The following is a 22,755-nucleotide window of genomic DNA, read 5'->3' on the forward strand; positions in this document are numbered from 1 at the left end:
GTCCAAGCGATGTTATTGCTGTGTCAGTCACTATCTGCTTGTATTGATCCCACTTTTCGGATACAATACCGATCAGTTGACCGTGGGATGTTAGTTTGTCATCAAGACTCTTCTGAAAATTGTTGAAACATTGGGCATCCTTCAGTTTGGCTATGTTAAAAGCAGGTCGCACATGCTTTAGGCATTTGGGCCGAGAGGGAGCGATGTAAAGTTGAAGAGAGATCCTGACTAACCTGTGATCTGTCCAGCACTCTGTGCCTCGCATTACTCTGGTGATCAGTATGTCTCGCCTTCTGACAATGGCATAATCTATCAGATGCCACTGTTTAGACCTAGGGTGCATCCACGTCATTTTGTATTTATCCACTTGTCAGAACAGAGAGTTGGTAATAGTCAGGTCGTTTTCAGAACAAAGGCTCAAAAGGAGTAGTCCATTGTTGTTCATTCTGCCTACACCATGTGGCCCGGTTACTCCTTTTCAGTTCTCGTTGTCAGCCCCGACTCAGGCATTGAAATCTCCAAGTAGGAGTAGTTTGTCTGTTGCAGGTGTGGCCTTGATCAGTCTGTCGAGCTCTTTGTAGAATTGTTCCTTTGAGTTGTCAGGGCATGTAAGAGTGGGTGCATATGCACTGATGATGGTAGCATGACATTTGGCATTTAGTGGGAAGCGTAGTTTCAGCAATCTTTCATAGATACCCGCTGGAAGGTCTGGCAGTTGACGCATCAATGACTCCATGTATTCTATCCTTTCACTCAGTCTTACTCTTCCAGAAGAAGGTATAACCACTTCCTGGTTCACTCAACCTTCCCCAGCCAATCTTGTTTCACTTAATGCTGCTGTATCGATGTTATAGCGGGCTAGTTCACGAGCCATGAGAGCTGTCCTCTCAGGTCTTGCAACAGCTTCTCGGTCCATGAGACTACAAACATTCCATACACCAATGGTAAGTTCTCAAGTTTTTCCTTTGGTTTTGACCACAAGTAGGGGTGAACTGCCAACTGTGGCTTGCTCGCCAGTTATTGTTGTCAGACAGGCAATTTTTAGGCCACCTTTTCTAGGCCCCTCCCTTACTAGGGTGAGCAGTGCTGTCCTAAAGAGGACTGCTCAGACGCCTGGGATGCTGCTGGGCAACTCTGCTGCCCCAGTGTAAGCCGATGCCCAGGTGCCAGCTAAAGGTCTGGTGAGGCAAAGTGTGTGATGCCACACCAGTAGCCATGCTAAGCAGCCAGGACAGGCTGGGCTCTTTTGTTTGCATTTAGTTCGGGTGCAGCAGCAAGAGGAATGCAATTAGAGGCTTAACAATTATTTGTTTATTTATACAAATATAGAAAACAGTTCAACTCACAGATGATTAAAAGTACACACAATATGAATTTGTTATAACTTTGGTAGCAGTTAATAGGAAAAACCGCCGGCAGCAATTTTGCAACAGAAGCGGCCGCTGTGAATAAAAGGAGGTTTGCTTTTAGATGACCGCCCAATTTATGAATGAAACCAAGATGGCTGCCCAGTTTGAGTGACAGGATGATGATTTTCTTGCGGTTGCTAGCGTCCGATGAAAGGTAATTGCGGACCGCAGCTTTCCAATTAACGTAAGGACCCCCTGTGGTTTGACAGACAGGATAATGATTTTCTGCAGTTCTGTGCAAAAGGTAATGGCCGACCTCAGTTCCCTAATAGAACTAAATGGTAAACCCGTTTTACAGATAAGATAAGGGCTTCCCGTGGTTTGAGTGACAGGCTAATGTTTTTTAGCAGTTTAAGCCAGAACTGGTTAGTAACTGCAGTTTTTAAAGGGGACGCAATGCAATTCAACTTAAGAAAAGTATTAAACAAACTAGCTAGCTTAAACCAATACAATTAATGCGTACACAAGAAAGGCACATTGCAGGTGTGATTTTCACACCTGCCTCTTAGACCTGGCGGAACCAGAGTCTTTCCCCCAATTCCTATAGGAAAGAAGTGTAATACTGGTGTAATTCTTACCCCAGCCTCTTAGACCTGGCATGACCAGAATCTCTCTCTCAATCCCTCGGGAAGAAGTAGATACGAACCAGGCGTCCCCAGTCTCGGGAGTCAATACCGGACCTGGCCAGCAGGTGTAGGTGATTGGAGCTCAAATGGGGTGGGCTGCCAAACCCCTCTTTATATCCCTTGGGTCACGTAGGCTTCTTCCTGATCTCAAGTGGCCAACTGGGGAGCAATATGTTTGAACCCCAGGTTTCCCAGGGAAGGTGCAAGGCTCAATTCGCACCTGTGAATTGTGGGCAATTAGGCACCTTTGGGAGGTGATGGGCGGAGGTTCCTTCTTTTCCTGGGGCGATGATCAGGCGTGCCAATTACCAATATTAGCCAGAAGGGCGGCCATTAGCTAGCCCACTGACTGGTTTCTATGTACGGTGGCGAGTCTGGGTGAGACAGCGCACCTGCGTTCCCAGAGCATCAAAGGCTGTCTGTCTCCCTCTCTGTCTCTGTCTCTCTCTCAGTGGGGGGTGGGGGGGAAGAGGAAGAAAAGGCCAAAAATGGGGGGGGGGTTCACGTCTGGCTTCACCCAGGTACAGAGCTGGATGACGATTTGTCCACAGGCCACCTACGTGTGGGATTAGGACTACGACTCCCAGTGGTAACCTCCACCTGTCGCTTTGCCCCTCCCCCATCACTGCAGGACTTGGGTGATGAGATGGGACGATTTGCACAGAACCTGTGCGTGAAAGCTTTTAAGTGGTAGAGCTGTTGCACGGGAGCAATCCCACTCTCTCGACCTTGAAAGCCAGGCACCAATGGTACGTAGAATCGTCACGACTGGTAACTTCTTTGGTTGCAGTGGATGGCCTCGACATCTTTCATGCCTTGCCAAGCCCTTCACTTTCCACGAAGCATTGCAGAACCGCCTTCTTGGACATTGGATCTAAATGATCCCTTCCGCCCAGTCCGCCGGAACTGACTTCAAATGCTGGGTAGGCACATCCGAAAATTCACTGAGGGTTTGAGCCCCATTGGTTACACTCACCTGGTTTGGCTGGCCTGCCTAAGCCGTTGCCCGGTGTGTGACCGCTGCGCATGCTGTAGCTACTTGGAGCCGCAAGTGAGAGCTGAGTGACAGGCGGGGACCAAAGTGGACGGACTACTCCCGAAGGGGTATGACAAGTCCCTCCAACAGGAGGTACTACCCCTCCCTGTACACCCCAGACACCCCAAAAAGAATCTTACAGTGAACTAAAAGACTGCTAATTTTTTTTAAATGTATTAGAGTCTACTTATCTAAAAGGTGTTTGGAGAATACACCAGTGGTTTGTGCTAGGAATCAAAATCTGTGGGTTTCATTACCAGCTACTTCTAGCTTGCAGCATGACCAACTCTTGTTATGTTATTGAGAATCTTACACATGGTGTTTTTCTGGTTGCAATGGCTCCTGGGGTCATGTTATTTTATGACAGCGCCAGCTTTCTTTCTTTTTAAATTTATTTTTTGCCCTCACAGTTCCAGAGAAAAGCTTGAAAACCTGTCCTGAGTGTGCCCTAAAGATTTGCAAATCAGAAAGGCAAGAACTGAAATATATGTTTGAAGAAAACCCCATCTCAGTGCAATAATTCAGAATTTTTTGATGCATGGATTAGGAATACTGCCACTGAAGCATAAATTGGCATACCGGCACATAGGAGAAGACTCTGAAATGTTTGCTGGACAAAAAGGAAATGAAGCAGTGCTCCAGACTGAAATTTATAAATCACACCTATTGTGAGTTGGAGGTTCTCAGTTTTCTGAAATTCCTAATTTTATGACATCCCCAATTAATTTGTCACACAGGAGTTCTGCTCAGTGTTTTCTGTGAGCTGGATGCTTGTGAGGTTGCCTGGGAGAGTCTGGTGTTGCCCATGCCTGCAGCATGTGTTTCTATTGGTGGTGCACATCCCCATATGCCTAGGTGCCAAAAATTTATTCTACACATGGACAGAAAAAATAGAGGGAACCCTGATTCTACTTGTAAGTTTTTGCTCTAAAACTATGTCTAGACTAGGGCTGTTGGGTGATTTGGTTGTTTTCACCCAGCCACACTGCTATCCGACAAATGTTCCTTGCGTAACCCTGGCCATAGGGTTACTATTCTTCCCATGTTCCAGGATTGCTGGTAAGAATGTTTGTGGTGGGTCTGATCAGCGGTCGCTTCAGCATCACTATCCCCTCTGCTAACAGTGCCAGATGCTTCAGGAATATTCTCCTCGGGAATAACAGAAAAGGCAATTTGTCTAGCCCACTGTTTCTTAACTGTGTTCCGTGGAACACTGTTTTGCAAACAACTTTCACGTGGCCTGCAAGCATTTGGAAAAAATAAATTCAAGGTATACAGTTTCTGTTATTAAAACCAGATATCATGTTACTTCTTCATTGCTATGACAGCCGATTATATTACTCCATTTTGGTTTTGCTGTGCAGGCTGCTGTTTGTCGGGCCGGGGGTGGTTGGGTTTTTTTGTTTGTTTGCTTTTTTTGGTCTGAATTTTTTTGGAAGGACATTTTCACAGATGTTCCCTATTAGAAGCATCGTTGTTTGATGCTCCCTGCTCTCAAAACGTTTAAGCAGCACTGGCCCCGTGAGCCATTCCCTGGCTCTGACCGTCAGAGCTGTAGGGGCATCCAGAGATCCGGGAACGGCTTGGCCAGGAGCCGTGGAGGACGCGCCCTCCCCTAAACTCATCGGGTGGTTTCTGGAACCAGGGCCGCCTCCAGCGAGCGTCACAGCCTCCCCGGCAGGGAGCGGCCCAGGCTGGCGGGGCTCGGGGGAAAGAGACGTTTCCTCTCGCTGGGGTCAAGCCCGCCGCCTCCCCGCTTCCTCGGGAACTCCCGGCTCTACCTCTGCCCTGGGCCGCGCCCCCTGCAGACGCCCGGGGTTTAGACTCTCCCCCGCCAGGCCCCAGCCACTTGCGGAGGCGGCCAGGGCTGAGCGGGAAGAGCCGCCGCGCAGCGGGACTGCCCGGCGAGTGTAGCGGCCCGGCGAGGCAGCGAGTCTACCACCCCCCACGGCACGGGGCGGCCAGCCTCGGCGCCATGGCCTCGGCCTCCACCTCCGCCGCGGCCTCCTCCCCCGAGAGTCACGAGCTGAACGGGCTGACCGGCGGCGGCGGCACGCAGGCGACTTCAGAGCGGGTAAGGAGCAGCGCCGGACACGGCCGAGCCGGGGCCCACAGCGGAGCAGGGGGCGGGTGTGACAGCTGCAGGGCGGGGATGGGCCCGGCGCTAGGCCCTTCAGCCAGCCGCGGACAGGGCCAGCCCCGGCTGAGCGGCGGTCCCCCCCATCCCCTTGGGCGGTGGAAGCGACCCCTGCCGGCCTTCGCTCCCAGCCCTGACCCCGACTGGCCGGGCCCCTCGCGCGCTCGGTGCGCCGGCGCCTGGGGGGCCCCCTGCTCCCCCTCCCTGCTTTCTAATCACACGCAGTCCTGGAGTGCCTTAAGGACTAACACAGCAGCTCATGCGCTTGCTGGAGTAAGAGGCATTTCCTCAGCTTTCTGCTAGCACACACCCCATAGGCCCTGCACCAGCCTTCCATGGTTGCTAGTGCAAGGGTAGTAGAGAATTAGTCTTCCTCTGTAGCTTCCCTTGCCCGCTGCTGTTCAGCACCCTCGTTCCTACCTTGCCCTGTAACAGAGATAGCCCTGTGCACCTGCCTTCAGGCAAAACAAAAAACAGCAGGAATGGAGCAGTGTAAAGACTAACTAATTCATTTGGTGATGAGCTTTCCTGGGACAGACCTACTTCATCAGCTCAATCACGTTACCAGTACAGAGTGACACTCTACTGGAAATGCCACTGATATGAAGAAGTGAGCCTCTCCCACCAAAGCTTATCACCAAATAAATCATTTTGTTAGTTAGTCTTTAAAGTATTATCCCTTGACGTGGCCATTAAATTAGAATACAGGTTGAACTTCTCTAGTCTGGGACCCTTAGGACCTGACGGATACCAGGCCCTGGAAGGTCAATATCATCCAACACCTTACCCACACTTCCACTGCTTATTGGGTTCTCAAAAGACATTTGGGTAAATTACAGATTTAAAAAAAAAAAAACCACACACACACACACACACACACACACACACACACACACACACACACACACACACACACACACACACACACACACACACACACACACACACACACACACACACACACACACACACACACACACACACACACACACACACACACACACACACACACACCCCGAGAGCCAGAACTGTTGGTTGGAAACAAGCTTTATAGGCCCATATGAAGCTTGGCTGGATGACCACTTGTCATGGGTGAGGCTAACTAAAATCATACTGGTTGCTGAAAGTGTTCTGGATTAGAGAGGTTCAACATGCATAAGCTTTTAGGGGGCAGAAGCCAGATCCATCTATGGATTTGTGCAGTACGTAGACATCCATGGAAGCCTGTTACCTAATTAAAAAATTGTTAATCTTGAAGGTGCCGTAGGACTGCTTGTTTTTAGTTAAGTGTAGTTCTGCTAAATTCAATGGGGATTTTGGGAACTGTGTGTGCTACACCTTGGCATCAGTTCTAACTAGTGATATTGTGTGCCAAAGTCACAATACAGCAATGTACATCAGAAGTTTGATATTTGCTAATGAATGGATAGCTAGGTCATAGCTACCTGTGACCAAGCATGGATTCTGCACTATTTAAAAGGAGATGTGTTCCAATAGCTCAAGGAAGTGGAGCAAGAGTTTGTTTAAGCCAAACAGAGGTGTAAATAGTTAGTGGATAATGTTTATTACAAATAGCTGATGTTTGTATTCTTTTGGAAATCTGATTGACACCTTTTTGAATGGCTTGAATTGAATCTCACAGTGACAGTTGACCACAGGTTGAAGGTTTGTCTGGTTTTCCTGTTTGAGGGCACAGCTTTTAAAACAACCACCACTCTTGTGTTTTGAGGGCACTGCCCAGATCAACTTTGAGGATAGGAGAAGCTTTTAGCTTGAAATCTCCCACTTTCTAATCTTTTAAGATGTAATTTTGAAAGGGAGACACCTGCAGTAGCCACTCAGCAGTATCGAAGGATGTACTGGTTTTATCTATTCTTAGCATCAGACTGTTCAGCTCCTGGCACTCAGTCCTGTTGGCCAAAAGGCCTATGTTACCTTTCATCTGACAGTCCTCCACTGAATCCTGTGCTTAGCTTTTCCTCCACCTGAGTGGAGCAACAGGACTGAATGCATTCTTCCTTCCCTACAGAGCAGCTCTTGCAACTCCAGGAGAAGCAGTGAGGTTCTTTTGATGCATTTGATCAGTGAAGGAGATGAAGAGGAGAAAGGCTGGGGTAGGGATGCCAGGTGCCTGAAGCAAAATGACTTAGGGTTGTACGCAGAGGTGGAAAATACCCAAAAAGTTACTTGAGTAAAAGTACAGCTGTTTTGGGGGTGGTGTAATTAAGCAAAAGTCAAAAACACATCCTTCTGGAAAACTACTTAAGTTAAAAAAGGGATTCTGACTTTTACTTAATTACATTTCCCCCCCGAAGTCATACTTTTACTCAAGTAGCTTCTTTGGGTACTATGTGAATTTGTTATGCATCAGTTCAAACAAGCAAAAAACCCAGCAGCCATTTTTATCATTGACTGGATGAATAGGTGACACTTATATAGGAACACCTGCATTTACGTAGAGTACTCTGCTTGAAAAAGGATTGTCCTCATGCCAAAAAGGGTGGTGGTATAACCTAAAGTGTAAATTGAGAGATATCTAGTGATACCAGTGCAGCCTGGGTGTGGACACTTATCCTAGTACAGGAGGGCCTTCTTTATGGTTTAGTTTTAAAATGTTTGTGAAGGGTAAGGCTAACCTGGAAAAAAGCCACTCCTATGTCTGAATAGGAGTGTTTGTATAGAACATATCAGTTATTCAGCTACAGTTATACTGCTATAACTTTTCCAGGTGGTCAAAGTACAGGCACACATGTAAGATTCTTTGTTCCTACCCTGAGGTGTGATGTCATATAGCCTGACTGGCATTCCAGCTAAAGCAGACTTAAGTACTGTAGTTTTTAAACACCCCCCACCCCACAACACACACGACTTTGGCATCACTCATGTCTTACCCTAAATCAAGCTTGATGTACTGGAGCCAGAATGGTGAACTGAATAATTCTCTTCATAGGAATAGCTTTAATCAGGTCATGTTCACTCAACGTGGGGACTTTCGCCTTTCAGATTCTGTCCTTGGAATTTTTTTTGTTTCCTTTAGCAGGTTTTTTTGCTCTTGCCTTATATTCTGGCATCTGTAGTTACTGTTCCATTTGTGACAAGCTTTCCCCCAAAGAAACCACTCACTCAGTGTGTTGAAGATCTCACATGAAGAACAAGCAACTGTAAATTAACTGCCAAGAATGTTTCAACCCCCATCATTCTATAAAGTAACGTAGAGGTATTTACAAACTTCAAGCCTCAAATAGGCAAGTGTCAATTCTTCTATGGTATGGGCACCAGGGGATGGAGGATGAGAGGCAGGCAGGCAGGCAGGCAGAGGCTAAGGATCAGCTTTTCCAAAGGAGCTCCAATCCCTTTAAGCTAGCGTTGACACGAAGAAAATCTTACTCGTACCAGTGAACTCAGACGTGCAGGGCTTGGGTTGTTGTGCAAAATTCTGAGCTCAGTCTGAAGCCCAGCTACTAAGCACTCCCCTCACCTCCCGAGGGGAAGTGATCCAAAGCTCAGGCTCCAACCTGAGCCTGGAATTCTCCACAAGGAAAAGAGCCCCAATCCTAGGTGATGTCAGCTGGCAGAGGCTGGCCATGTGTTTCTTTGCTGTGTAAACATACCCTGATAGCTAGGAAAGGGGAAGCCACTGAGCCCCCAAACAGATCCTACTATGCTATCTGCAACCAAATTTGAGGAAGAAGAGCTCAGCATAGTGGATAACTGGGAACGAAGCACTTTGGGGGCGGAGGTGTGGGTGGAAAGCAAGGCTCAATTTTTGATGTTAAGTGCTATTGAAAAAAAAAAAAAAAAATCTAGCCCTTACCGACTTGCCCAAGACCCATGTTCCCTCTAATCTCTTCCATCCATGTGTGGAATAAATTTTTATGTGCACTGAGGCATGTGAGAATATGCACCATTAATAGAAACAAAATCTAGTTGTGGGCACTCTGCTGAGCAGCATTTGAATTTCTCCTGAGTAGCCACACAAGTGCCCATCTTACAAGGGACACTTCCCAAAACCAAGAGGTCTATGTGAGAGAGAGAGAGAGAGAGAGATTGTTAGAGCCAGAAATTCCTAGCTTGTACCATTAGGCTAGATTGTCACACCTTGGATCACATGGAGTAGATCCTAAACTTCATTATTCTGATTAAAGTAATTGATGCTGCCTGAGAGATTTCTTATGGCAAGGGACTTTTTCAAGCAAGTGCTGCTGGGAATAAACTCGTATCGTATGGCTGGTTTGCTATCAGCACAAAACAGGACCTCCAGAACGATGCTTTTGATGAATAAGCTACCAAAGAAAGGAAACTTAAACCCTGCAGTTGTATAGCAATCCAAACTATTGAATATCAATGTCACATCATAGCCATTAATACACTTGCAGTTTACTTTCTAGAAATGTATGCCAAGTAGGCAGTATATTTTCATTTTTAGTATCCATAAACAAACATTAAAGAAATTGAGGTGTTCTGGAAGTGTAAAACTATGCTGAACAAACTTTAAAACGTGGGAACTTGAAATAATTATTCTGTATGTCACTAGTACGAAATATGTCCTGAAGCGTGCATATTTCAAATGGAAACTGTCTCATCTAATGCTGATTAGTATTTATTTATGGCAACTGGAACATGTCAACAGAACTTCACTTCTGTTGTACGTTTGTAAGCTTACAATTCTGACAAATGCTGCAAGAACAAATACTAGTGGAGTGGAGAACAGTGATGGAACGCAAAAGCCACTGGTTTCAAGATGCTGTCAGGTTAAAAACAAGGTCTCGTTACCAGGAATTATTAAATCTTTTTAAAATTTTTAAAGTTGGCTTTTTCCACCATTATTTTTGTTGATTTACTTTTTTGCACCACCAGTCAGTTTGGGCAATACAAATTTTCCAAACAAGATTTGAGAAAAGAAAGGCAAACTTGGCCTATGGGAAAGATGAAACTGTTCTAAAAGCAGGGAACAGAATAGGAAGAAGCATCGAGTCAAAAGCAGAATGATGAGCCAAGGGAACCCTTAAATTTGAAATCTGCCTTTATCTGCTCAATGCACAGCCTTTGGCTACTGGGGCTTGACTGAGAGTAGACCTTACAGCTGACTGCAGATACACATCAGTTCTAACTATGCAATTGTGTAGTTAGAACTCATGTAATATCTGTCTTCACTGAGGGAGGTTGACAGGAGCATTTCTCCCATCCACCTCCCTTACCCCTTGTGAGAACAGGGGTACAGGAGGTTGACTGTGGACCCCAGAGAGATTGATCTCATGCATTTTTTTAACCAGACACATGAAATCAGACTCCAGGAGATAGACCCTATGACTTGGTAAGTATGGACATACCCTTAGAGTCCAAGCCAGCATACACAGAACACATTAGTTTCACAATATTAAAATATCTGTGGAAGAAAGCTGCACAAGTCAGTGATGCTTATTGGCAAGGCAAGTTACACTGAGGACTGCTAGAGAAAAGGGCCAGAACAATGACTATTTGAATCTGAGCAGAATCTGATAATGCTCCACACAAACCAAAACCCATTTGAGAACATGCGATGTACCCTATGATTACATGAGTCAGCCCTCCCCCACACTGCATTTATCATCTGGATGAAGTTTAGTCCTCACTTGCCATAGTACGTTTTTAAAAGCTTATTTTAAAGCTCTCAGAATGTCTTCAAGCCACATCAGGGCTCTGTGAAAACCTGCCACATTATTCATCTGGTCTTCCAGAAGGGTATTCCTGGCTTTGCAGTTAGAACTCACGTGAGATTATCAAGGGTCATTAAATAATCATACAGGCTCTGAATATTCATTTTCTTCTATAGCGTGTGTGTCATGTAGAGACTAGTTTTTGTTAAGGGAGACCCCTTTGCTGTTTCACCATGTAGGGTGGTAATTACATTGCTTCAGGCCTAATCTTGCTCTGTGAATTCATTGAGCAGACTCCACTGATTCACAATAGAGCAGGATCAGTCCCTCCCCTCCCTTTGAATTTAAGTTAGAAAGCTAAAATGCAACCCTGGTGTGGATTTGAATTTGGTCTAGTTTCTATGAGGCACAATAGTATATAGTTATGGCCATTCTTTTGATCAAGTTCTACACAAGTATTTTCATAGGGACATACATTAACATCCATGGACTGCATTCTTGTCTAATATGGTAATGTTTGCAGAGGTTCCCCTAAATTTGATTTTATTTAAACATGTTATTTACTGCCTTTTCATAGAATTTGAGGGCTTGATGGGACCTCGGAGGTCATATAGTCCAGCCCCCTGCCTAAAAGTAGGAACGTCAGTTAAGTCATCCAAGCCATGACTGACTGTGTCAAGCCAGGACTTAAAAACCTCCTGGGATGGAGATTCCACCACCTCTCCTGCTAATGCATTCCAGTGTTCACCACCCTCCTGGTGAAAGTGTTTTTCCTCATAGCCAGCCTACACCGCTCCCTCCGCAACTTCAGACCACTGCTCCTTGTTCGGCCATCTGTCACCACTGAACAGTTTCTCTCCATCCTCTTTAGAGCCCCCTTTCAGGAAGTTGAAGGCTGTTATCAAATCGCCCGTCAGTCTTCCCTTCTGCAAGCTAAATAAGCCCAGATCTCTCAGCTTCTCCTCATAGGTCATGTGCTCCAGCCCCTTAATCATTTTGGTTGCCCTCCACTGAACCTGTTCCAATGCATTTACAGCCTTTCTATATTAGCGGAGTGGGAAGTGGAAGGGGGCCCAGAACTGGATGCAGTACTCTGGATGTGGCCTCACCAGTGCTGAGTAAAAGGGAACAACTTCTCTAGCTCTGCTGGAAATGCTTCTCCTAATGCACCACAATATGCTGTTACCTGCCTTGGTTACAAGGGCACACTGTAGACTCATATCCAGCCTCTCATGCCCTGTAATCCCCAGGTCCTTTTCTGCTGCACTGCTACTTAGCCACTCAGTCTGCAGCCTGTAACAATGCTTGGGATTCTTCTGTCCCACGTGCAGGACTCTGCACCCTATCCCTACCCTCCAATGTGTCTCCCTAGCTTAGTGTCATCTGCAAGTTTGCCGAGGGTACAATCCATCCCCTCATCTAAGTCATTAATAAAGACGTTGAACAATACTGGCCCTAGAACTAGTCCTCTGGTTTCAAATAGAGTACCCAGCAACCAACTAGACATTGTGTGGTCCTGAATAGCTATGGATGTGATTTCATGCAAATGCACATTCCTGAATCAAAATCTTAATGCAGAAGTGAAAGGAAAAACATGTGGGGTCAGGGGAGCACTAGCTTCAATGGTTTTGTCTTACCACTTGCATTTTTTTTTGATTGCTTTCCAAGGAATTCTGCATTATCTGTTTGTGACTACATTACAAGTCCTGTCTTCTTTTCTTAGTTTAGTAATATTGCTGTAACACTAATACGCTTGATTTTAGGCATGTGAAAACCATCTCCATTTATGGATGACCCATGCTGTAGTGGTTATCAAGTGAGGTGCAGCCATGCCATCTTGAGGTGCAATTCACTTGAGAGCAGGTGCAAACATTAATGCCAGACCTCTAGGGAAAATGGAGGCACTGCAGGAAGGGATGCCCAGGTTTCAATTGTGCGTGGTATTCTTCAGCCAGGCAGTACTTCATTAGCAGTTGAGTGTGATGGGGAGGACATAGCTGAGGGGAAGTTTTATCTTTGAGTTAGGGGGGAAAATCCTGACCATCTGTTGCTCATCTGCCACCATTCCAAAGATTCTCAGAACAAGACATTGCCAATTGCTGACAGCCTAGATACCCATCATATTTCCGAGTTGTGAATGACTGAGAACTGGGGTAACTGCAATTGATAAGTGATTATGTAATCAGTTTTTAAATGGTTATTCCTGTAATGACACATTTCCACTGACACTGGGAAACTAATAATTAGGTTTCTGCTGAAGTTGTCCATCTTCCTCTACTGGTATTTTGTGATTTGCAAAGTACTTCCTGTTACACATAGGCAATGGGTAACATTTTCTGAAGTGGCTAGGGCTTCTGGGAACTTAAGTTTCTGGAAGCTCTGTTTGAGACATGGGGCCTCATATGCCAAAGATTGACTATTCACAGCCCCAGGTAAAACCCACAGGGGCTGCGGGTCCTGAACAACTGAGTCAAGGTTAAGAAAACAAAAAAGCAGTCCAGTAGCACTTTAAAGTCTAAAATTATTTTGTTAGGTGATGAGCTTCCATAGGACAGACCCACTTCTTCACATCATAGGCATACCAGAACAGACTCAATATTGAAGGCACAGAGAACCAAAAATAATAATCAAACTTGACAAATCCAAAAAAATTATCATCCAGGTAAGCAAATCAGAGAGCAGAGGGGCAGAAGGAGGGCAGGGGGAGCCAAGAATTAGATTAAGCAAAGTATGTAAAAGAGCCCCTATGATGAGCTAGAAAATTGTCATCCCGGTTCAAACTGCATGTTAATGTATCAAATTTGAATATAGAAGAGTTCAGCAGCCTCTTTCCAAATGGCTGTGAAAGTCCCTTTTCAGTAAAGCATGGACTTTCAGGTCATGAACAGAATGGCCCACTCCATTAGAGTGCTGGCTGACAGGTTTGTTAAAGCATCTGAGACTGATGTCCCACCCCCAAGTTTGTATTACGTACAGACAAGTCAAAAGAGTGCAGTATATGCAGAGAACCTGAAAACTGAAGGTTTAGTATAACATTCTGAACTGTTGGTTTTCCAGTTGAGTCATTTAAGGACAGAGTAAAAAAGTTTTAGATCTTCATTTTGCAAACCCTGATTCAATGTTACTCACATAACAGCCTCAATGCACAAAAGCATTTGCAAGATTTGGCTCTTAACTTAAGTTCCAAGTCTCTAGATTTAGGGAATGTAATTATAGCTTCTTTGAAGTAATGTGTATGAAGGAGCATGCATTAAAAAATCTCCAGCACATGAGACTGACTTCCTTTCACTCTCCTACAAGCCATCCCTCTTTGTCAGACTCTTGGGATATTCGTTAGTGTGACTGCCTGGGGAAACTTAGACAGCATTGTTTAGTGAAGGAACTTTGATCTGAGTGTTTCTTGTAGATCACTTCCAGAGTCAGGCTGTGGCTCCCTCCCCCCCCCACCCCATCTTTACTCTAGTGAACATAAAACCTGTGTGTTTAACAAACTGCCTTAAGATTTGTTTCAATCTTTACCTGAAATGGTTGTCCCTGAGTTGCAAATAAAAGCCAGAGAATTGTTGCTGAGTAACTGGGTTTAAGGAATAAGGTTTTGTTTTTATTTTAAAAAAAACCCACCACACTGCATGAACCAGAAGACAGTCAGCAAAAACCAAGTAGTTGCAAAATCTTTTACCCATACAGTTGCCAGTAAAATATTACTAAAATTAACCAGAGTGTGAAGAAATAAACATTGGGTTTACCCTTTCTGAAAAGGGTTAAAGGGAAACAGTGCAACTGTCCTGATGCAGTATCTTGATTCATTGGTTCCCTATAGGTGGGATTAAATGCTACGGGTGAAGCTAGTTTCACAAACTTTGAAAAAGGGGCTGCAAGATACTGGCTGGATCAGCACATAGTTCTCACTGTTTTCAGAGCCACAGCACAGAGACAGATGTGGCTTTGTGCCCAGAGCTAAGGTGACCAGATGTCCTGATTTTAGAGGACCAGAGCTGGTTTTGGGGCCTTATCTAATACAGGTGCCTCTCACTGCCTGCCCCAGTTTTACACTTGCTATCTGGTCACCTACCCAGAGCTCAGCTGCCTGCTTTGCTGGGGCAGAGTAGACCCCTGTGTCTGCTGGTTTTTAAAGGAAGAAGTGAATACACTAAGAACTTGGTCAGGTGAGGCCCTCTTTGGAGCCCTTCTCAGACACTTGTAAACCCCCCCTCACACCCTCAAAAGTAGTAACTTGTCTGTACGAGAATTCTGGAGCGTGGTCGAGAAGTGCATCCCACCACTCTGTAACCAAAGAGGCAAAATGTTTGCAATGGTGCACAAATGCAGTTTTCCAGTCTATAGGAAAAACTGGAGCAGCTGTTCCAGGTCCCATGCTTTTGGGGGCCCTGCAGCAGCTGCCCCAGCCATCCAATGGGGAGGCTTACCTGTGGCAGTGGCAGCAGAAGCTGGGGGGAGTGCCCTCCCCTCAGCCCCTGCCCTGCACTCACCATGTTGGCAGCAGCCTACTGCACTCCGCTGGGGTGTGCCCTCCCATCCTGCTGAGCTCTGCTTCAGCACTGCGGCAGGAAGCAGCCTCTGCTCACCACCGCCTGTGGAGAAGCAGAGTGCAGCAGGACAGAAGGGAGCAGAGCAGGCTGCTGCTTGTGCCTCCCATGTGGTTGATGCAAGGTGGGGGCTGAGGAGAGATGAACCCTGCTGTTGCCTACCCTCGCACACCCTGCACTAGTTAGTCCCTGGCCTGGTTGGTCAGAAAGGGAGTAAGGGGGCAGAGTCAGGGTAGCATGGGGGAGGGGCAGGGCCTGTGGTGTAGGGGATGTTGCCCTGCAGAAACATGGGAGCATTGACTGGTCCCCCCCTCCCCTATAGGGACGGCTGGGGGAGACAAGACTCACCCTCTTCCTCACATCTAGCACTGGCTCCCTGCAATGCTCATGTACCAGCAAGAGCTCATCTACATTGGGTAGATTGCCCAAAGTTACATACCCACAACTGTAGCTCCACAAGGGGTAGCAACAGTGCTGGCACTAGTGTGGTGCCGAGAGCCGCTTACAATTTGAGTATCATCTAGACCTACTTCAAGCAGTGTTAGCTGCATAGGGCAAGGATGCAAGTCCCTGGTGTTAGCCAGGCTGTTATGGTACAGCTCTGATGGTGTGGCTGGAATAAAGCTGTCTGCCTGCCTCTTTCACAAAGAGCTCCAGGAAGCAAGGATGGGGAATACATGTCTTCCTAGATTTGTCCTCCCTGTTCCTTTACACAATTTAGGTAAAATATGTTAGAAAAAAGTAAGGGAGACAGTGGACCCTAGACTTGTGCATAGAATGAACTCATCCTTCCTGTGTACATTTTCAGGGGATAGAGACTCACACCATTACTCTTGTGACAAATCCCAGAAGGCCCTCTGAAGATCCAGCCTTGCACTTAGAATTGGTCTACACTTGATGTTACAGTCGGCAATTGTGCAGTATGAATACAAGTATTGGCTGTCGTCTAAGATCTGTCCTCACTGAGGGAGGTCGACAGGAGCATTTCCTTGCAAGAAGAGTACAGGGGTTGGCCACAGACTCCAGAGTATGATTTTGCACATCTTTACTAGACATGCAAAAACAACAAAAAACAAACCCTGAAAGATTGACCCTGAATGGGTCAATTTCACAGTAAGTGTAGACATACCTTAACTGGGGAAGGTGTCTCTGGAGTGGAAACATTTTGTCTGTCTTGCATTAACTGGGAAATGTTACTATAGTTGGAATCTGTACAACATTTATTTGTGGTGTCCCCTGTATTCAGGAAACTCTCAAAGACTGACAGAGGAAGTGCCACCAGTATTAGGAGCATATCCAGACTGCAAGTGATAGTACCACAAATTAACGATCTCTAGCTGGCATAGATATAATAGCTAGTGTTGATGTAGCAGCACAGGCTAGCATCCAGACTACAAGCCGTGCAGGTAGCCCACATACACACTCTGGCTGCTAGCCTGTAGCAGGCCCTCTCAGAGATAGGCCTGGTCCACTTTCAGCTTAGAGGCCCCAATCCAGCCCTCCAACATATCTAACGCACTCAATATTTAACAGATAGTTAAATGTTGAGTGAGTCTGTTCTGGTATGGCTGTGGTCTGAAGAAGTAGGTCTGTCCCATGAAAGCTCATAACCTAATAAATTATTTTGTTGGTCTTTAAAGTGCTACTTTACAGTTTTTTTGTTTTGATAGTATCTAGACTAACACAGCTTTCTCTCCGTTACTTCATTTTAAGAATGCTTTTCTGGTTTTGTTGAAGAATCTTATTTACACACAATTATAAACTAGTTTTTGCAGCATCACACATTGGGGGCCTGGAGCTTCTAGTCTGGATGCTAGCCTGTGCTGCCACAAACACTGGCTATTGAAGAAATGTGAGCCCATTCAAATACTCTTGTAGAATGAGGATAGTTCTTTACTTGTTTTACCATGTTCAATGTGTATTCACCTGAAGCCACGGTTTCAGGGAGATTGCAATTCGTATTTTTGTCAATTGCAATATTAAGAAATACAGCTGACAGGTCAAGATTGACTTTCTTGAAGCAATTCTTTTGACTTGCATTCTGATTTAAAGGTGGAATGTATAGGGTTTCAGGAAAATGATCTCCTGAAATTTCATTTTTGTACCTTTTGTTGAAACTGTTCAGCCATTGAACATAGCTCTTCATCACACAGTTCTCTGAACTCTCAAAGGAATCAAAAAAGGGTACAAATTTGTTGACTTAAAATATGTCTAAATGCCGATCTGAGTCAAGTGTAATTGACTTGATCATGCCTTTCTGCGTCAGATCGAGATGTTAGGCTGTGATTGGTGAAAAGCCTCAGATGAAATGTCAATACCCTATGTTACTGATTTGGGCTCAGACAGGATTGCATCCCATTGATCATGAATCTTGATATTATCTTTAAGATATCAGCATCCCAACATCTAATGTAGCATTGTGTGCTTCAGTTAGAAAAGTGGTTCCCTGCCTTTCAGACTGTGACCCATTTTGGCAATTCAGTAAGAATAACCCAAGGCAAATCAAAACAGGTGGTGATGGGGAATTCTTAAATCTTGATTCTCTCCCTTTCTCCCCCAAACCCCCCAGGCTTAAACCCCTCAAAGCCCCAGACCACCACCTGTTTGCCCCAGGCTTAGCCGCTCACAGGCCCAGAACATCCCCCCCTCCAAGCCTATGTCGCATGACTGCTACTACTGCTCCTTTGCCAGGCTGCTGCTGCCACCTGCTCTGTGTGGTTTCCCCCAGCTTCTACTCCCTTCTGCCACCTGCAGCATGGGCAGTTCCCTGCCTGGCCACTTGAAAAGGGGACTCAATTTAATTGGTTTAACAGCCGGATCTCTCCTGCCAGTTGTTAAACCAATTAAACTGAGTTACATTTCAGCACAGTAGGACAGGGACGGGGAGCTGGAGAGGAGAGTGGTGGCAGCTGCACATGGCTCTTGAAAGTACCATATGCAGCTCTGAGCCACCCAGCTGGCAGCCCTTCTTAAAATCTAACGGCAGTCCATGTTTGGATTCCAACCCATAGGCTGGGAATCCCTCAGAAGAAGATTGTTTCATGGATTCCTAGCAGCTTCATCCACATGGATGGCATTAAAATGCATTCAAATTTGGATGTATGCTTCTGCATTGACTTCAGGGTGAGCCTATACTGTGAGTGTAAGATTCAAGTTCACTTTCTCAGAGTCCAAATAATATGCAGCTGGTTTAACACCATCAATTCACATTCACAATCTTGTTGAAGGGAAACCAGCAGATACTGCTTCAGAATTTCCCACTCTCCTGGAGTCTCGGCCAAATGGCCTTCATCCCCCCCCGGCCCCAATAGAGTCAGGCCTGTAGTGAAGTCTGTGCCACACATCCACGCTACCATTATATAGGTTAAAGCTAGCATTGGCGTGTGTATCTATGCTATAGTCAACCCTTCATTTGCAGTAAACATATAGCATAATGCTCCATTGCTACTGCACAGAGCCACAGGCTGGAGAAGGAGAGCAGTCCCAGGAATGGAGGCAAAAAGGGTAAGGGATTTTAAGCTAGCATAGGATCTAAACAAACCTAAATAAATAGTTCTTCCCAACTGAAGTTTGGATCTGAAAAATTAACACATCTTCTTTCTACTCTGAGCAAAGTCTCAGTAATCGAGCCCTGTGCATGAGAACTGCCTCTGACCTTTCTGGGAATACAATTTAAATAATGTACTGTGAGAAAAGTGTCAAAGGTTGCAGTTTGTTCTCTTAGAAGGAACTCTGAAGTTGTGGTGTAGCACACCACAGTTCCTGCACCGAAGGTTTTTTCCTAGCTACAGAGATAACAAGCACAGGATGGGGAGTGGCTGAACTGGCTTTGGAACAGGAAGTTTGGCTGTTCTGATCATACCCACCAACCAGTTTGATTAAAGAGTCTTCTGCATTTGAGACAGCCTTTGAATAGATACTTTTCTCCCATGGTATTTAACCTTTCCAAAGACAACAACATTTATGCAGTAAAAATAACCTTAAATTCAAGTTAAAAAAGCCAACACAAAAGAAAATGCCATGGCTCTTCCATTTTTCCCCAAAAGAGATTCTACTGAGCTAGAGACCAAAAATATGGACAAGAAGGAAACTATCCAGGGTCTCCAACATGCTAGTCACTATCCAGATGTGGCTCGTGGGCCACTTGTGTGGCTAGTTGGTTTGAACAATAAATATAATTTTCAGACTATTCTGGCTCCCTTGCTATAGCAGTAGGCATAGGGGCTTCAAAACTGGTTGGACACCACAGCGATATGTAGTCCAGAGGTGGGGAACCTATTTATCTCCTTTGGGTCAGGGGCCACTGACTTGTAGACATATCAGTTGGGGGCCACACAAACAAAAACCCTCTCTCACTGATGTGGTCCCTGACTATGAGCTATTGGGTCTGGGCAGGAGTGAGGATGCAGGAGTGGCCTGGGGTGTGTGATCTGAGCCAGAGGGTGCTGCAGGAGCAGGCTGGGGTGAGAGTCTAGGTAGGAGGAAGAGTGCATGAGGGGTCAGGAACAGGGGGAGTGGTCTGGAAGGTAGGGAGTAGGTGCATGGTGTGGGTAGGAGGGGGTGCTGGAGGGAGGTATAGAGGCTGGGCAGGAGGGGTCAAGGTAGAGGTAAAGCATCTGGGTGGGGCAGGAGCAAGAGGGGAGTTGGGGTGGGAGGAAAGGTACAGGATGGGGGTGAGTTGGGAGGTGGCAGAAGAGCGTTCTGGGGGTATGACGCATGAAGCCTCCAGGCAGGCTGCTGAGGTCTGGCTCTCCCTCCCCTTCTCCCAGCTGAGGCATCAGCAGCAAGCAGTAGCAGAGCCTGGAGCCACTTCCTGCCCCCGACCCTCACAGAGCTTACAGTCAGGATGCAGCCCCAGCTTGCCTGAGCCAGTACGCCAGGCTTGAAATACAAACCCTCCACCCTGCCATGGGCCAGATGCTACAGATAGGTGCTCAGAGGCCTTGGGGTCCTGATCTGGACTGTGGGCCAGTGTTCCCCACCCTGATATAGTTAAGCACTTGTCTTGAGAGACGTTTCCTTGGATAATTAAGCATTGTGAGAAAGAAAAGTTAAATTGAACACCGTAGGCATCCTTCAGTCTGTATAGACTATGGATTGCACCCTTTAAAGTTTCAACTGAGGACTTCATTTACAGTGTCTATTGTGACTATAAAGACCCACACGAGAGTGACAGTCCTTGCTGCATCTCTTGCAGATGTAGTGGGTGTCTGGCAAGTCCTTATTGGAGCTTTCTGTGCGCTCGCTTCTCCTCTGCTAGCTGTCGGAAGGCCCTTGTGTAACCTATTCTGCTCCTTCTTATGCCTGTGCAAGTCCATGGAGATGCCTGAAGATGTATAGTTCTACGTAGGTGTAAAAGAAGGCATAACTGGTCTCTTAAAGGAGACCAAAGGGAGGTAGGTTCCTAACCTGCTTTGAGAGGATGCGCAAGTCACTTTTTTACTGGACCAGCTTCTCTTGGTGGGAGAGACAAGCTCAAGCATCTGCAGAAGATCTAAGTAAGCTCAGCAGCTTGTTCCTCTAACCAGCAGAAGTTGGTTCAATAAAAAGAGACCGACCTCACCCACCTTGTCTCATGAATATCCTGCAGCCAACACAGCTACCACATAGGTTACCTTTAGGTGGTTTTGAAGACTCTCAGCGCATGCCTAGTGCCTTTAGAAATCTGGTGCCAAGGAGAGAGTTTTGCAGAGATCCTAAAGGGTGGTGTGGAGGAGGGGGACCACCACCAAGTTTTCAAAACAAAGTCCATTTTTTTGGAACTGTGGGTGAGGGAGGTGTCTTACTAGTCTCCCATCACATTTCAGAAATGGAATATCTGCATATGTATGGGTGACACAAAGGCTGGTGTGTAGGCTTTGTCCTACATCCCACACGGGGAGGAGTTTCATCCGGTGTAATGTGTGTGTTTAAACAGCAATGGCTCGCAACCTTTCCAGACTGCTGTACTTTTAGGAGTCTGATTTGTCTTGCGTCCTTTGAGGTTTCACCACACAATGATGTGCTTACAAAAATACAGAAGTGTCCCAGCACACTATGCTGCCAAGCTTATTTTACTATACAATTGCCAATTAGTTGGAATGTTAATATTGTATATAGAAGAAGAGTATAAACTAATTATTCATAGGAATTTTTTGTTTGTGCTGACTTTGCTGGTGTTAAGTGGCCTATTGTAAAATGAGGTAAATAGCTGGAGGAGTTGATCTCACACACACACACACACACCCCCGAAGATGTGTGCATACCCCCAGGTGTACACTTACCCCTACTTGAGAATCCCCAATTTAAACTATGGCCCTGCTGTTAAATGTTTCAAAGTAATCCAATTTCTACACTTCTCAGCCTTTAGATTCCACAGTTTGCCTAAATCTCATCTCTCCTGTCACAAGGAAGTTCTGGTGCAAATGCTTCTAGTAGTTAGTACATGTCTCTTGCTCCTTGGTTAGAGGATCTTGGTAAGGGTGAGCAGTACAGAAATGAGTGGTGCTGTTAGGGAGATCAGCCCTTGGACAAAGTCTCTTCTTTAGCTCTGACCTGTTGAGCTTTACTGGATACTTTTCCTTTCAGCCTAGACTGCAACGCTGGCTGCAGGGAAATGGGTCCATTAACATTAACCACTACGCCAATAAGAAGAGTGCTGCAGAAAGCATGTTGGACATTGCTCTTCTGATGGCCAATGCATCCCAGCTGAAAGCAGTAATGGAGCAAGGACCTTCTCTCCCATTCTACATCCCACTTATCGTTCTCATCAGCATCTCCCTCATACTTCAAATTGGAGTGGGCGTGCTGCTGATATTCCTTGGTATGTATTAAAGGATGGCACATTTCTCTGGTAGGAATAACCTTGGTTTTGCATTTTTTCTTTTTGGCAAGAAAGCTACAGGTTAACCTTCTCTAATCTGGGATTCTCTGGGCCAGGAACATCCATTGTCCTGCTCGGGAACAGGAGCTGGCAGAGAACCTGGCTGCAGGGAAGCCAGTGGCCAGGAGGGGACCTGGCTAGCAGCAGCAGGGCCTGTGGCTGGGAGCCTGGCTATGGAGCCAGGAGCAGAGCTGGACTGGTGCCCGAGAGCCCAACTGGGGTTGGGAGTGGAGTTGGTGGCTGGGAGGAGGGGAGCCTGGGAACAGGGACCAGGAGGCTGATGGCCCCCTGGGAGAGCCCAGAGGCTGGAGGGGAGTCTGGGAGCAGGTGGTCCCTGGGAGAGCCCAGAGGCTGGTGACAGTGGGGCCAGCATTGGCCTTCCCAACCAGTCCTGAGGATGCCACACGAGGGAGATCCAACTGGTATTTCAATGGCTGTATCTCAGAAGAGGTTACAGTTCAGCTGCAGAATCCAGGAAGTGTGTGTAGAGCATTGGATTCCT

The 22,755-nt window shown here is 46.2% G+C and overlaps 1 protein-coding gene across 2 annotated transcripts in view; it reads left to right on the plus strand.

Annotated features, from left to right (window-relative positions):
• Positions 1-4,444: 4,444 nt before the first annotated feature.
• NINJ1 (ninjurin 1) overlaps positions 4,445-22,755 on the plus strand; it is a 33,261-nt gene continuing 14,950 nt past the window's right edge. The window contains exons 1-2 of one of the 2 annotated variants that reach the window (XM_075005807.1): positions 4,445-5,145; positions 21,959-22,193. In XM_075005807.1, coding sequence (XP_074861908.1) covers positions 5,047-5,145; positions 21,959-22,193 — 334 coding nt within the window. In that variant the 5' untranslated portion in view covers positions 4,445-5,046. The remainder of the gene's footprint in view (positions 5,146-21,958; positions 22,194-22,755) is intronic. The other variant, XM_075005806.1, reaches the window with a different exon arrangement.

This window comes from Carettochelys insculpta, chromosome 11 (genome assembly GCF_033958435.1).
Source record: "Carettochelys insculpta isolate YL-2023 chromosome 11, ASM3395843v1, whole genome shotgun sequence".
Taxonomy (NCBI): domain Eukaryota; kingdom Metazoa; phylum Chordata; order Testudines; family Carettochelyidae; genus Carettochelys; species Carettochelys insculpta.